General features: G+C 41.3%; 1 protein-coding gene across 1 annotated transcript; it reads right to left on the reverse strand.

Moving 5' to 3' along the window:
• Positions 1 to 859: 859 nt before the first annotated feature.
• Positions 860 to 14,185, reverse strand: tnpo2 (transportin 2). Its single transcript, XM_022752492.1, has 25 exons — positions 14,147 to 14,185; positions 12,581 to 12,680; positions 12,039 to 12,114; positions 11,349 to 11,498; positions 10,972 to 11,078; positions 10,052 to 10,185; positions 9,172 to 9,253; positions 8,870 to 8,992; positions 8,522 to 8,640; positions 8,261 to 8,321; positions 7,853 to 8,024; positions 7,374 to 7,526; positions 6,668 to 6,893; positions 6,343 to 6,514; positions 6,070 to 6,156; positions 5,822 to 5,929; positions 5,567 to 5,725; positions 5,357 to 5,444; positions 5,056 to 5,154; positions 3,528 to 3,623; positions 3,356 to 3,431; positions 2,548 to 2,647; positions 2,382 to 2,456; positions 1,245 to 1,393; positions 860 to 991 (listed from the first exon to the last, which is right to left on the reverse strand). Exons 2-24 carry the CDS (start codon positions 12,677 to 12,679, stop codon positions 1,286 to 1,288), a joined length of 2,670 nt encoding a protein of 889 aa, XP_022608213.1. The 5' UTR covers position 12,680; positions 14,147 to 14,185; the 3' UTR covers positions 860 to 991; positions 1,245 to 1,285.
• Between the last annotated feature and the right edge of the window lie 932 nt (positions 14,186 to 15,117).

Below are 15,117 nucleotides of genomic sequence, written 5' to 3' on the forward strand. Positions count from 1 at the left end.
TAGTTGGTCGTCACACACACACAGCCTCCATTACACTATAGGGACATTGATTAGATGATAGGTATGAATGGAGGACAAAAAGAACTAAGCACCTGACAGCCTCAAATTATGGCAGCCTCCCCATACAGACAACTAACGCAATAAATCAAGAGTGCAACAAGACACACATTCACTCAAACATGCGTCACTTAGGAGGTGATCATATGCCATGCAACAACTTGGTACTGCGGTGGTAAAACCTTAGAGGACAGACCTACTGCATCTTCTTTGCCTCAAATGAGGGAGAAAAAGAAACCTATGATCTGAGAGGAATTCAGCAACCAAGGGAAGAGGAGGGAAATTAAATTCAGCTAAATGTACATGTGAAAAGAGAATAAGACCCATGTATATGCACACCGAATGTTTATGCAATTTTGCCGTAAAAGGTGCAAAAAAAATTTGTGCACATTTCCTGCATTGTTACATTGTAAAAGCATGTTTTTTGTTTAGCCTCTGGCACGAGCCTGTTTAAACACATCTACATCTGTGAGTCTTTCTACTGACTACGTGCATTGTGGTATTTGGGACTGTGGCACCCTATGCTGGTTCAGATAATTCCGTATTATGTACCTATCTGCTACCCCCCCTCCCCTCCCAGCCGTCATCTATCTTAACAGAATAATCAAATCGAGGAGGGGGAGGTCAAAGCCAGCCCCTATTTTGCCCTCTTCTACCAAGGATCCCTGCGGTGCTGTTGGCGAAAGTCACTTTTGAGTGTGTTTGGATTTAGTGAGGCGTTTAATCCGAGAGGTATATGTATATCCCCAGTTTACCCTCCCACACCCACCACCCTCCTCCCACCCTCCCTCACAGAGACACACAGGGCGCGGGGGGGAAAGGGGGCCATCCGCTGAATGGAGGGTCAAGGCCAGTCACATCCCTCCAGCTCTTGTTTCTCCCCCGTGATCTGGGCAGTGCAATGAGTTCCCCAGTAACCCTCCCCTACATTAACCTGAGGAAGAGAGAGACGGAGAGAAGAGTTTTAAAATCACATTATACAGCAACTAGTAAATGAAGAGCTGACAGAAGCAGTTCAGGGGTCAAAAGGAAGCAGTGGTGTGGGAAAAGTGAGATTCTGGATCAGATAATTCATTTGGGAACAAAATGTATCATTGCATATCAATGAGCTGGGATTTTCATCATTTCCAGAAAGGGGTCTTGGGTTGGTTGTTCATTTGTGACGTAGAGACGTTTGCTGGACATACCTAACAGGTTGATGTCCTGTGTGGACCAGGGGAAGGTTAGGTTAGACGCCGTAGCAGGCAGACAGGCGCTCCTTCAACAGAGGAGGGAACTGCTCAGAGAACTGCTGCCAGTTCTCTTCCCCGACCTGGTCCTTGAAGCCATGAAGAATCTTGAAGAAAGAAAAAAAAGAAAAAAGAAAAAAAAGAAAAACCATCATGATCCAGACTAAGCCATCTAAAACACGATTGAGCAGCTGTTTGTAACCTAGCTAATTAAGCTAACATCAGCTCAATAACTTGATTGAAAATGCTGTCTGGGACTGAATTTTTTGAGTTTGCAGCTGATTTTAAAAAGAACCCAGTAAAAGGGTCTAAAATATTATTTTGTGCTCAATGACTGAGGCTAAAAAGGCATTTTTCTGGTAATACAACTTTGAGCTAGTTAGTCCTGGAAAAATGTAAGATTAAACTTATTTCATTCCAACATAACTATTCAATTAATTTATTATTTACTGTATTCTATAAGAGTATGCTTTCACTTTTAACACAAGAGAAAAAGGTTTTTAGGATGAGGGCCAACCAATGTGTTTTGAGGAGCATAAACTTCCCAAAATCTACTAAAGAACAAGACAGAGGTGCTAATTTTGATAACTGATAGCATCAGGACCGCATGGACTGCCGGCTCCTTGGCTTTGTAAGTTACGTAGTAAGTTAGTAAGCCAGACATGCCTACAGTTGCAGACTGGAGTAGATAAACACACTGTTAATGCCACTCTTTACACTGTTCTTGCGAGTTTGGATTACAAAAGCTAAAAACGTGCTGTGCTAACGATTGTTTGCTAGGCTACGACTGAGCTATGACTGGGGGAGGACTTAAGCAAACAGCCACCATTCTCTCGACACCCTGGTTGATCAACTTGCAAACGTGATGCCGAATTATCATTTGTGCTGTCCTGAATGTGAAAATTGTTCTCCCTCCCTTTAACAGCAAACTCTAGCCACACTTCTCAGACTCAAAAATCATCCGCACCACATAATCAGATTTCGAATGTCTGATTAAATGATCATCACAGAGTGTGGTGAGCCAGCAGCAGACATGGGGAGGGAACATTTTAATGACAAACACTAGTCATCTAAAAGCACTGATGAAGCACTCACTTTATAAAACATGTCTCTCAGGTCATCCTTGGGGTTGACCCAGGAGGCCACAGCATCACAGAAGAAAATGAAGTCCTGAACAGAGAAGACTTGTTACTTAATCACACACTGATGCAGAGCTCCCCTAGCTATGTAACCCCTGCATCACCAACAGCTATCACCTCACCTGCACCACTCCTGCAGGGTTGACGCCAATCATTACACAGATTCCCCTGAAGGCCGAGTCCTTCTCCTCATTATCTCGGATATTCCTCAGCGATGTGCACCTGAGAACAAGGACAATGAGGAGACAATAAAGAGAGTAATAAAGTATTTGCTCTACGAGTCAGTGTATAATAATAAATGTTAAAATACCTCCTTAAATTGTCTATAATCGTCTGAAAAACATTTGTATATACCTATCTATCAATTGCCGAGAACATGGTTAATAACAAAGGGAAAGACAAAGGCGGTGCAGTTTGTGCAGACCTGCAGGTTGCATTTGGTAAGCTAAATCACACACGAGCTTGCATGCATGAAAACCTGCACACTGAAGATGGCAAATGCGGAACTGTGCCATCTCGAGTATGAGTCACACGAGGTTTGCGGTATCTGGATCAGAAAATGTTATGGGAACAAAACGTATCATTTTGTGTCAATGAGCTGGGTGTTTCATCATATCCAGATACTGAGCACTTGATTTCACTGAAGGACACCATTAGTGAAATAAGAAAAAAAAAAAAAAAACGAAATAGAAGAAAATGACCTCCCTTGTGCATTTGGGAAATAAATTTAATTATGTCCTATTGCACTGTTTCCTTTCCTCTCAAGAATAACAGTTTCTCTTTCTTCTAGGCTAATAGAAATTTATTTATACATAGTGCAAGAAGAAGGGCCTCGGGTTTGGCGCACAATATAAAAAGAAAAGACTTATTGTCTTATTATAGATGTGAATTTCATGATATCCAGATAATAATGTTGGAACAGTGACTCACCATGGTCTAATGAAATGCTGCAGCTGTGGCGCCACTTCCTGGGGACAGACATAACCCAGTCTGCCAATTGTAATGGCTGCACACAGAGAGAAGAAAAACACTTCACCTTAACTCACTAGTGTGACCATCAGATGACATCCAAACTTATACTGCGCATGTATCACTCATGTACCTGTGTTTTCCAGCAGAGTCTTGGGTGTGTTGGGTCTATTGATGATCTCGACCAGGTGTGGCAGGACCATGCCCACATACGGCTGCATCTCTGCACCTAGAGACACATACACACAGCATAGAAAGAGCACACTGTCAAATGTATGAGATAAACAAGCCACCTGCAGTGTGGATGTGTCATGGTCACAACTGTCACAATGCTACAGATTCATTTTGAAGCCACAGAGAAAAACATGACTATAGACTGATCATTTTGTGTTGGTGTAGGACTCCATCGGTGATAAAAACTGAGTGAGTTAAGTTTAAGAGTTTGATCCATTAACCTTTTCAGTTTCTACAGTGACTCAGACACTAAGGCATAAAAAAAATAAATCAAATAAAAACACATACTGTGTGTCATGTCTTGCAGTTATTTGATACTATGAAATTCAACACAATATTTGTCTTATGCTCAAAACCAATACCATATTTAATCCTTTTACATACCAATACGCCCTCACATCCACAAAAATACATGTTGCAATAAAACAGCTTTTTAATGAACCCTTCACATTACACGTTTCTTGCAACACAGGGTTCGTTAACTAGTGAATGCTGGAGTAGACTGAACAACATTCTGTGACCAGAAGACTACATTCCTATCTTTAACGGGATAAATTCAATCCTTATGAAAGCTATCAGTGTTATAATGTGTCTACAAATTCAAAGAGAGTGTGGATGCAAAGAAATCTAGACAGAACCGTACAGCTTTAAGATGCTTCTTATAGCAGTTTGGGTAAAAAAGGAGGCAAATCTCAGCATATCTGAGAGAAAAGTCTCATTTGATTTTGCACTCATTGGTCTTAAAGATGACTGGTTTGCTGGTGTCCCTACGCTCACCTGGACAATCCCCTGTTTGCTGCTTGACACCTGTTCCTGTAAGGATATCACACAGAGTGTCACTGGGCTGACTGGATCACGCACAATGGCTAGCCGGGCAAGCATGCACACACACACACACACACACACACAGGTTCACACAATGCACAAGCATAATGGAGGTTGCTTCTGCCACTACCAGAAGTCATAAGTGTTAAGATAGACCCACTTTCACAACCAGGCAAAGTTTGCTTAAGTGTCCATGATGGTCTGAAAAACATTTATATATAAATCTGCAACATTTTTATGTTCTATCAGTTGCCAAGAACGCAGTTAATGTCGAGGGGAAAAACAAAGGCAATGCCGTTTGTACAGACCTGTAGGTTGGTTTACATTTGTTAAATTAAATCACACACGAGCTTGCACACATGAAAACCTGCACTCTCAAGATGGCAAATGCTGAGTTGTGCCACCTAGAGTATAATCACACGAGGTGTGCAGTATCTGGATCAGAAAATATTATGGGAACAAAACGTATCATTTTGTGTCAATGAGCTGGGTGTTTCATCATATCCAGATACTGGGCACTTGTTTGCACTGAAGGCAACAATTTATTTTAAAAAATGAAACATAAAACAGGCATCAACAATAAGTATAACCTGCTTTCTCACCCATTTGCATGGAGATCTCCCCAATGGCCCAGGTCGCGTTGTTACACACCGAGATAAACTCTGGGTTCAGGTTGAGCCCCAGGATAGGCATGAACTCAGCTGGAGGGAGAACATGTGCACACACTGGTTACGACACAATCACTTACATACACACACACAGTTCCTTCCTCCCTCAATAAAGACACTAGACTCTCTATAGCAACAGATATCTCAATGAGTCAATGCTGGGTGTTCCCTGATGGCAAGATAGTAGAGGACAGGTTATGTCATTTTAGTCAATGCTCTGATAAAGCACACTCACCAATACAAGGCTTCACATGGAGGAAGCAGGCTTTGGTTAAATCACCCAACAGAGCAAAAGAGCTTTGCCTCACTTCAGGCATTGTGTCCTGAAATGCAACACAACTGCGTTAGCGTCAAAATTGTCCAGTAAACACTTAAGACTTCAAAAGAAACTCTGCTGACACATGGAGAAGCACAGACAGAAACTACAACACACACTCCCTCATACCTGCATGCACTGGAAAAGCAGGGTCATGATGTTGGAGCGGGCCACTAGCTGTTCCACATTCCCCCCCAAACCCTCAGCCAAGCCGCTCAGCAGATCCAGGGCCACGATCATAAAATCCTTGTCAGGAGCCTCATACTGGTCTGGGTGCTGATTGTACATCTGTTCAGACAAAACATACACAGTTCAATGTCCCTTGTTAAAAAAAAAAAAAAAAACACACCAAAGACAAAATTTATTTTGTGTGTGTTTTCTCACCATAGCCTGAGCTAGTGTCTTCTGGACTAGTGTGACACAGCGCTGATAGACAGGCTCACAGTAAGGCAGAAAGCCACTCTGCAGGGCAGTGGCTACTGACGACAGACACTGTAAGAAACACAAAGATGACTTTTAGAAAGACAAAAACGACATGAAAGCAATGTAAATCCGGGCAGGACTCTTTACAGTTACCATGATTCGGATAAAAACCTTCCATAGTACAAATTACTCCTTTATCAATTTCTCACCTCCAGTAGTGGGAAGAGATCCTTGTCTTCGTCCTTCAGCTCGTTCCACTTTGCAATAAGGGGGGGCATCAACTTCTGTATGTACTCCTGAGAAAGAATACAAAATGGTAAGATCTCACGGTTTCTCCTACTTTATAAACTTCAGAAAAGACGATATGAAAAAACTGTATCAAAAGGACTAGACTATATAGAATGGAAAGTGGGGGAAACCGCCTGGCTGTGTCCAGCTGTGACAAAAGCAAAAAAAGGTGTAAGAGTTCCACAGACACTTACAGGCTGATTAAGGTGGTGACCCACTGAGTCAGCCAGAGTTCCTATGGCATCATAGAGGATGAGGAGATTCTTGTGCTGGTACTTTCCAAAGGCAAAGACCAGCGTGTCCAGAATAAAGCTCAGGTAGGGCACCAGCTCTGTGCACGCCTCCTCTTCCAGAGTGGCAAACGCACTAAGAGAAAACCAAGATGGAGGACATGTTACCATTTAATCTATATATATCTAGTTCTTCCAGTCTAGGAATTGACGACAAAGTGTGTCATTATTAATCAATGAGCTGGGATTGTCTTCACATCCACATATGTAGAAGAGTGAAGCTGCTCACCTGCAGGCAGCCTCCTGCACCCTCTTGTTGCCGTCAAGGATGCGTTTCAGAAGCTCTGTCATGAGGGGTTTGAGGTAGGAGTCGGGAGGCTGGGAGACCACCCAATGTGCATAGCGACTCAGGGTCCAGCAGGCAATGGAGCGCACCAGGGCCTTCTTGTCGCACAGACACTGGATGAGGTGGGGGATCAACTCCGGCAGGTAGGGCACCATGCCCTGCATGCAGCCTGACGCATGGAGAGGGTCAACATGTTTATCATTATTTCTCCCTTTTTAATCTTCATTTCATTGTTAATATTTTTTGTTGAGGATTTTATCTATTCTCTGCCCTTTTAGTGGTACAATTCTACTTCATTTTATTGTTTTGAAATGTTTTATTTGAATTTTCCTATGTAAGGGAACATTGTAACTCTGTTTCTGAGAAGGGGTTAAGAAAAGTTTATATTACAAATAAGATTACAGGGATAATTATCACACATTGAACCACTTTCAGTACGCAGACAATATGTTGCAGCTGTGAGGTTTGTCAATTTAAATATCATTTACTATTATCTCAACTGTAAAATGTATTGATTGATTGATTGATTGAACAAGCAATTGAATAAGTCAGACATTCATAATAACAAGGATTAGATACAGAGAACTTGATTGATTCAACTCCGACAAATGTGTCGTTTCAGTGAGAACTCCTGTCAACCGAGTCTTACCCTCAGCTATGGCACCCAACACCAGGATGCCAGACTCCTTGATGACCCAGTCGGGGTGGAAGAGCAGGCCTTTGAGGAGCGGCAGGAGGTGGGGCAGTAGCTCGTCGCGGAACACGTTGGCCAGCACGTCCAGGGCTGCGGCCGAACACTTTCCTACATCAAAAAGAAAAGCTCAATAACAATGTTGTTTTGCAAGTGACCTGGCGGCAGATGTTTTCTAAAAGCTAAGTGCACTTGCTCCTAGAGCCACAACTGAGTGTTAAAGCATTGCTACATTTTGGTGAGTTTAAAAAGGCAAATCTGTTATGAAATGCCAAGGGTTCTCCATTTATTAAAAATCAATATGCAACCTACAGAAAGAGGCGTGCAAAACTGGAGATGATTTGCAAAGGACACAAGATTAATTTAGACTGAAGCCTGACAAAATGTGTGATGTTTCAACAAGAGCATGTGTGTAACTGCATTTCTCCTCCACTTACGCAGATTCCAGTCTGACAGAGTGTCGTCATCGTCGTCGTCGTCTTCTTCGATGTCCTCACCCTCCTCACCCTCCCCTCCTTCGTGCTGCAAGGTGACAGTGCGCGACTTGTGGAAACGGGGCTTGATGTCCTGATCGCTGTCTGGTACCGCCTCGTCCTCCTCCACATCACCCTGGACACCCAGACGCATACAAATGTTTACTTCAGCTATCATCATACAAATGTATTCTTTGAGGCGCAGATTTATAACAGAATTGGGGCCTGTTCTAAATGATCATTTTCCTTCTGTAATACTGGCTCCAATTATGAATGCAGTTGTGGTCATTGTTTTGGATTTATGTAAATAAGGGCATATTTCTGTATGAGAAGGTATTTTATAACTGGTACAAGAAGAAAAGAAAAGCTCACCTTTAATAGTATGATGTCTATCTCTGAGTACTTCATCCCATTCACAAGGATAGGTATCAGTCTGTATTGACAGAAGATGAAAACTTTTTGTTCAAAACAGTTGACAAACCTCATGACAAGTTGATAAGAATGTGGCGATTCTGTATTAAAAAAGCTCAAAAGACAAATCTTTCACAGTATCAAAAACATACAAGTTTGTGCCAATAATCTGTATTTACGCAACGCACATATTACATGAACAATAGTTAATGAGCTACTCACTGCACCAGGTGTCCGGACAGCATCTCCTTACAGATGGGTTGCTCTGCTAGAGTCAGCCAGAACTCACAGGCCTCAAGAGCCACGTTCTCATCAGGGTCCTGGGTCCGCTGCAGCATGTACTGCAAGAGATGAGAAAGGCACATGTTTGAAAGTCAGAACAGAGAGAAAAATATCAGCAATGCGCCAAAGTTCAGCAAAGACAAGTGGAAAATCTGGATCAGAAACAATAGGAACTATAGGTATCATTGTAAGTCAATGAGCTGGGTTTCTCATCATATCCAGATGCAAAAGACTAACTAATATGGACCTACAAAAAAGGTCCACAGCAGGGAGCGGTCCAACACTTACCTGGATGATGCTGTGCATGTGGGGGATGAGGCGGTCAATGCGGACCTCCAGTAACATGACCAGGGCTCGGCACACGTTCTTTCGAACCTCAGAGTCCTCATCTGCTGCCAGCGCAAACAGGCTCTGTGGAGAGACAAGAAATAAATTAACTGTGAGAGAGGGGAAATATCCAGACTATGGGAAGAGCAACAAGGCAATTTAAAAAAAAAAAAAAAAAAAAAAAAAAAAAAAAAGGACCTGGTCTGCTATTTAAACAAAGCTATACAGTCAGATTTACCTCAGTGTTCAAACACACAGCTCACCTCTATGAAAGTGTCAATGTTGTCCATTAGGGCCTGGGCTCTGCCGATGATGAACTGGTTCACACAGGCAATGGCATGGGACCTGCAGGGATGACAAAGAGGGTGTTAAAATTTCTCAATTTAACAAAATAAATATACAGCAACATTTGGCTCGATCTCACATTCTTAAAGTATGAACTTGTGTTTATGGAGAGAAAGTAGTTTAATTGCTATTCAATTAAACTGATAACATTGTAGTGTATTTTATGTAAAGCAGAATTTTCCTTAAAAAATTAATCAAAGTATTATGGATCCACTCTTTCCCAAATTTGTCAAAGGAAAAACAGAAAAATGTGGGTGTGACAAACTGAGCTAAATCCCTCTCGTGATACAAGAGGTGTGGCTGTTAAATGAAGAGACTGGAGTTCTTTAAGTCAACGGGCATCAGTCTCATTATTCAATAGCTACACCTCGTATATAAGCAGTTTAAAATATTACCATCAGTCATGGAAATGAGAGATCCACTTATGAACATCCTACTATGAATAAATGTAGGGACATTACTACTGACAAACTTATGTGCCTCTTTCATGCACACAAAAAGGGAAGTGAGTGTATTTAAAAAGCTTGTATAACTTGCACCATATATTAAAAAAACTGAAAAAAAAAAGAAAAAAAGAAAAAAAGAAAAAAGACTGCTCACTGCATCCCGTTAGCAATTAATGTAACTCGTGAATTAAGGTGCATGTCAGTGTGAGGTAAAGTGAGAGTGAAATCAAAAGATCTGGATCAGACAGTATGAATACAAACACCTTCACTGTCAGTCAGATGTTAGCATGCATCACACCCAGATGCTAATGACAGTCACACTTAAAAACAACTCCTGCTCTCTCTCCTGTACCTAATCTTGGGGCTGCAGTGCTTGAAGAACTGAAGGAATTTAGGTATCATAATGTTGAGGGGTCTGTTCAGAGCGTCGCTGTCCAGCAGCTCCGACGAGTCCTCGCAGATCTTCTGCAGTGCTCCAAACGAGCCCTGAGACACGGACATACACAGAAAGGCTGTCAAATCAAACGCAAACATACAGGGACACAGAGGAGAGAATGAGACTGCATCAGAAAATAAAACAGGAGCAACAGTACTGAATGCACTGTACACACAACGATTTTCGGCTGAATGTGTAAAGAAATTATTTTAGTCACACATTAACAGGATTTCAGTTGTTGCTTCACGACACCATGTAACATTCAGAGGTGCGAGGTCACACTCGTATACCTGTGCCTTCCTTATAATATTGCAAATATTTTATTGAAATAAACGCCCGACTAACTCCATATTGAGGATACTCAGCCTTTCAAAATGATTGTTGCTCTCCCAAGTGATGTTTGAAATATTGTTAGTTTTCAAATGTCACATGGTGTCATTTAAGTGTCTTCAGACATTGACCATTGAAAATCATCTAAAACAAAAGAAATCAGAACCTGCTTGTCCCCTAATTTAAATGTCAATATTATGAAAAAAATATAAATTATTATGGATGTCTGCCATTTCTTTAAAAAGGGCCTGTGCCCCATGTGTTTGCACTTGTTTTTCCTGATAGACATATCCCCTGTATTCTTGGTTGAATCTGCTGGGGTGGAACAATCAGAGCCTCTAATTTTATCTGTACTTTAACTTTGGAGACCTCGTGTAATTCTCTGCATAACTACATCCAGCTTCAACCTGATCAGAAATCTAATCAGCCAGAATAAAGAAAAGTGTCAGCCCTGCTTTTCATAACATAAAAAAAATATTAAAAAATAGATTGGGGCAAGTGCAGACCTCACAGGTGTTGTAGTCCTCTGAGTTGAGCAAGTTGCAGAGCTGGGGCAGCAGCTCTGGCCATGTCTGTAGCTCTCCCTTGGAGGCAATAGTTGTGATCAGGATGCCTAGAGGAGAGAGAGACGGGGGAAGAAGATAAAAGACTTCAGATGGTACTTTATATTAACAGAATCACAAGCAGTTGTCTTTGGAGCTGCTCTGGATCAGACAGTATGAATACAAATACCTTCATGTGAAGTCAAGATGTTTTTATGCATCATCTCCAGGAGGCAACCAGAAGTTTGATTTTTTTTTTTTTTTTTTTTTGGGGGGGGGGGGGGTCTAGCCAAAACTAGACCACAAAAAGAAATGGTGATGCAGAACACCCACAAACTTACCAATGGTAGCACGGATGAGCGGCGAGGGGTCGCCAATGTTGTTGAGGCATTCCTTCTTGATAAAGTCAGCAACAGCTGGTGGGAAGTTCTGGTAGTGGGCCTTAACATTGTTCTTCAGAATCAGACCGCTCAGAGAACGAGTTGGCTCATCTGGAGGGATGACAGGAAAAAAAAAAAGGTACAAAAAGGGTCAGAGAGAAGATAGTCAAACAAAAGTCATCAAATACACCCTAGTAGCCACTATGAATGCCCCAATATTACTGTTCAGATACTAGTTGCAACACCTAAACTTAGATCTGAAAACAGTACTCTTTTCTCTTCCTGTTTCACAATCTGTATGTCTCACTGTGTGGAACAATATGTGAACATTTATTTTTAGACTTGTGCAAATGTTTATTATTTAACGTACATAACATACTATACTGCGCTGATCTTATGAGGATGAATGGAAATATGAACAAAATATGTGTTTGGCTCTGTTCAACTCTTCACAAAATGTGTTACATTTACATACAACTATTTTACTATTTATCAATATCAGAACATTCCATGTCACACCCAGCATCATCTCTCACTGACTGCCCACATTTAACTCAGAGTGAAATACTGAACCTCAAGTGTCTGGGGAGGATCAGTAATCTCAGTGGGTTATATAAGGCTTTGAGAGAAGAAACAGATCTGGCTACTCACCTTCAGTTTTGAGTCGTGTGAGGACAAAAATTAGATAATTGTTGAAGTCAGGGAACTGGTTGAGTTGTTCAAGTTTCTGGCATGGCTGTTAAGGACCATTTGACTTTGAGCTTCAAGATTACGCAACTAACCTTTGCTCTCTATGCAAAGCAATGCATTTGTCAACTGTACATTGATCAAAACATAAAACATGACTTGTTTCTCTACATGGAATCACCAGTGTTTTGCACATATACGATATTTTTTGGTGGCTGACATGAATAGATTTTCCATCAACCAAAAGTTTGTTAATTATTTTGTGCATTAACATAATTTAAGAAATTTCATCAATTTTTGTGCAATTGTAGGCTTGGAAAAAAGAACTACAAGGCAACTTCAGAAAAATCCTCAACACTCAACTTCCAACCTGATAACAGCAGTGGCAACAAAACAAGGCACTGGTCAAAATCCCTTTGCACTTGGCACTGGTGTGAGGCACAATTTAGTAAAATATAATTCACTATCTTTACTATGCAGTGTGATATCACTCTGTAGTAGGATACTTGTTGGACAGCTCTCTGCGTGACTGTGTTGGGTGACTGTGAGTCTTTGAGCAGTTGGAGGACCTGCTGGAGTCCCTGCTCATCTGGCTGCCACTCCATCCTGAAAAAATACATACAAAAATTTAGATCCATACATGTTTGACAATGCATTTTGACAATATACGAGTAGTACCGATTAAACATTGGTAAGCAAGTGGTCTCTGGATCAGACAGTATGAATACGAAAACCCATCAGTGGTAGTCAGATGTTTTGGATGCATCATCTCCAAAGGCCACATGCACATGTAAGGTTGGGAGAGCAATCTAATAGGACACAATGTAAGTACAGAGCACACTAGCAAGATCAGTTGGATGCACAGTAAAGGCTGCTTTGCTAAACCTTACCTTGTATCATAGGTTGTTAATAAGTCTAAAATGTCTCACTGTGTAAGGCATTTTTCAACTAGTTACCAGAACACATAACTAAAAGACCCCCTTAATAACCTGAAAAGTTAAATAAACATCTGTACTAAGTTTTTATTGCTTTAACTTAATCAATCCATGTACCAAATGGTCGAGGGCCAAAGGGTGTATGTAGGCAGATGAGCGTGCACATGGTGCAGGTTCAAAGTGGACTAGAGTTCGGTGGGGAGCTGTTTGAGAGACAAAATAAACACGCAGCAGCCGCTGGCCTCGGAGTGCCGCCATGCCAACACCTAAAATCGTCATTGGAAATCGGCTTGCGGCACAAAAACGAGGACATTAGTCAACACGACCAGCTAAAATCTCTATGACCCGGCTTAACCGCTCCAAGTTAATCCTACCCCCACCCCCACGCCACCCGGTCGGTGCGAGTTACGGAAATGCTTTGTGTTTCAATGTTTCTCGTTCAAATCTCAATAATGCCCTGCGCAGCATATGTGTCCATCATGCACAGCTAACCTAAGGAGGTCGTATTCACCTGTGGTTGGTCGAAATGAGAAAAGTTATCAGGATATGAGTTAGCTATGTAGCCGCACCGCCTGGTCCGACTCCAAGATAGCCGTCCGTGTGGTTTGCCATTACTACATTTAATTACGCTAATTGGTTTATTCCTACTATAATATTCATTACCGAATAATTCATGGGTTAGTTCCGCTGAATTTGAGATGTCTACCTATAGCTGACCTGGTGCTACCAAAGTTGCCCTTCTTGCTCAGGCCTTGTCGGCAGAGCAGCTCAAGGCTGGGTGTTCCCAATGTGCCCGGCATGAAAATAGGCAAATATCGCCATCTGCTCTCCAAAGGAAGCCCCGTACCAAGCCATCCATTTAGAGAAATCTCAAATCTGAGTGGCCATGTAAGGTATCGCGGTTAACACAACGCTAGCAGCCAATAATAGGTACAAACTTTGTGAACACGTTTTGCAAGCTGGCGTTAGTGTTTGACTGGAAATGCTAATGCTAATGCTACTAGCTAGGCTAATGCTACATAACCGACACTTGCTTTAATACTCGCTACATCAGAACACCTTACCCAATCACGTTGATCGATGTAATATATATCTAAAATATTTTGTCAAAATACAAGCGAACTAATATGTACGTACAATATTGAGTTGATAGTTGGATTATCAGTACTGGGCCGCTCTTCTCCCCCTGCTTCGTAGCGGTTCTTCTGGTTCAAATGAACACGCCGATTGAAACTGACCTATGGCGGCTTCCGTTCAACACACATTTCGCTAACTACGCGAGATCTCAGGAACATGTGGCTTTCTACCTTTGCCGTTTTAAGATAATGGTTAATAATAAAGAACAAAATAAACATAATAGAAAAATAGGTCGACAAACATACCAAAAAACAAGAATGATAAGGATTAAATAACGTTAAAGCAAATGTACACATTCATAAATCAAATAAATATCTACAATATGTGAATGGGTTTTCATTTCTAGGTCTCCAATAAATTATAGTTACCGCTGCAAACCCACACACAAGGCTAGATTACTAGTTCAAGGAAAATCACACGAGGCACGGAACCCTCTTCTGGAACAGCGGTCAAGTCAGCCTCCACTTCGAAAAACACGATCAAGTACTATTTTTTGTGGTACGTGTTTATACTAGGCATTACGGTAGGGGTATGCCAGAACTGACTTCAAAATAAAATGCTATATTCCGGTGAACGTGATTTCACATTCAGTCAGTCAGTCAATGAATGTATAAATACTGTAACAAATAAGTAAAGATAAATACTTTAATTAATGATGGTAATAAAAGAATTACTACTATCTACGAACTAACCAACTATATTTTAGGGGAAATTGAGGCTTTATCATTGAATTAGTCAAATTTAATAATACAGAATATACTGTATTTCCAAAGACCAATCTACATTTTAAGCACTTAATTGGCAGGCTGTCATTGAGGAAACTTCCCGTTTCCATAGGCCTATTTCACTTCAGAAAGTACACTACCTCAGAATGACACTTGGTTCCCTAAAATGTTTTGGGAAGTTAATTGATATTAAAATGAAACTACCCATTTTCATAAACCAATAGTACAGCACATCAGAGTGCCCCT

The sequence above is a fragment of the Seriola dumerili genome, unplaced genomic scaffold (assembly GCF_002260705.1).
Source record: "Seriola dumerili isolate Sdu_G_001 unplaced genomic scaffold, Sdu_1.0 BDQW01000169.1, whole genome shotgun sequence".
In the NCBI taxonomy this organism is placed as follows: domain Eukaryota; kingdom Metazoa; phylum Chordata; class Actinopteri; order Carangiformes; family Carangidae; genus Seriola; species Seriola dumerili.

Coding starts and splice junctions, on each gene's coding strand:
- tnpo2 (XM_022752492.1), bottom strand. CDS start 12,679: ATGGAGTGGCAGCCAGATGAGCAGGGACTCCAGCAGGTCCTCCAACTG. Junction 9,254..10,051: donor CACTGCAGCCCCAAGATTAG/GTACAGGAGAGA, acceptor TCATCCCTGCAG/GTCCCATGCCATTGCCTGTG. Junction 8,641..8,869: donor ACATGCACAGCATCATCCAG/GTAAGTGTTGGA, acceptor CATCTCTTGCAG/TACATGCTGCAGCGGACCCA.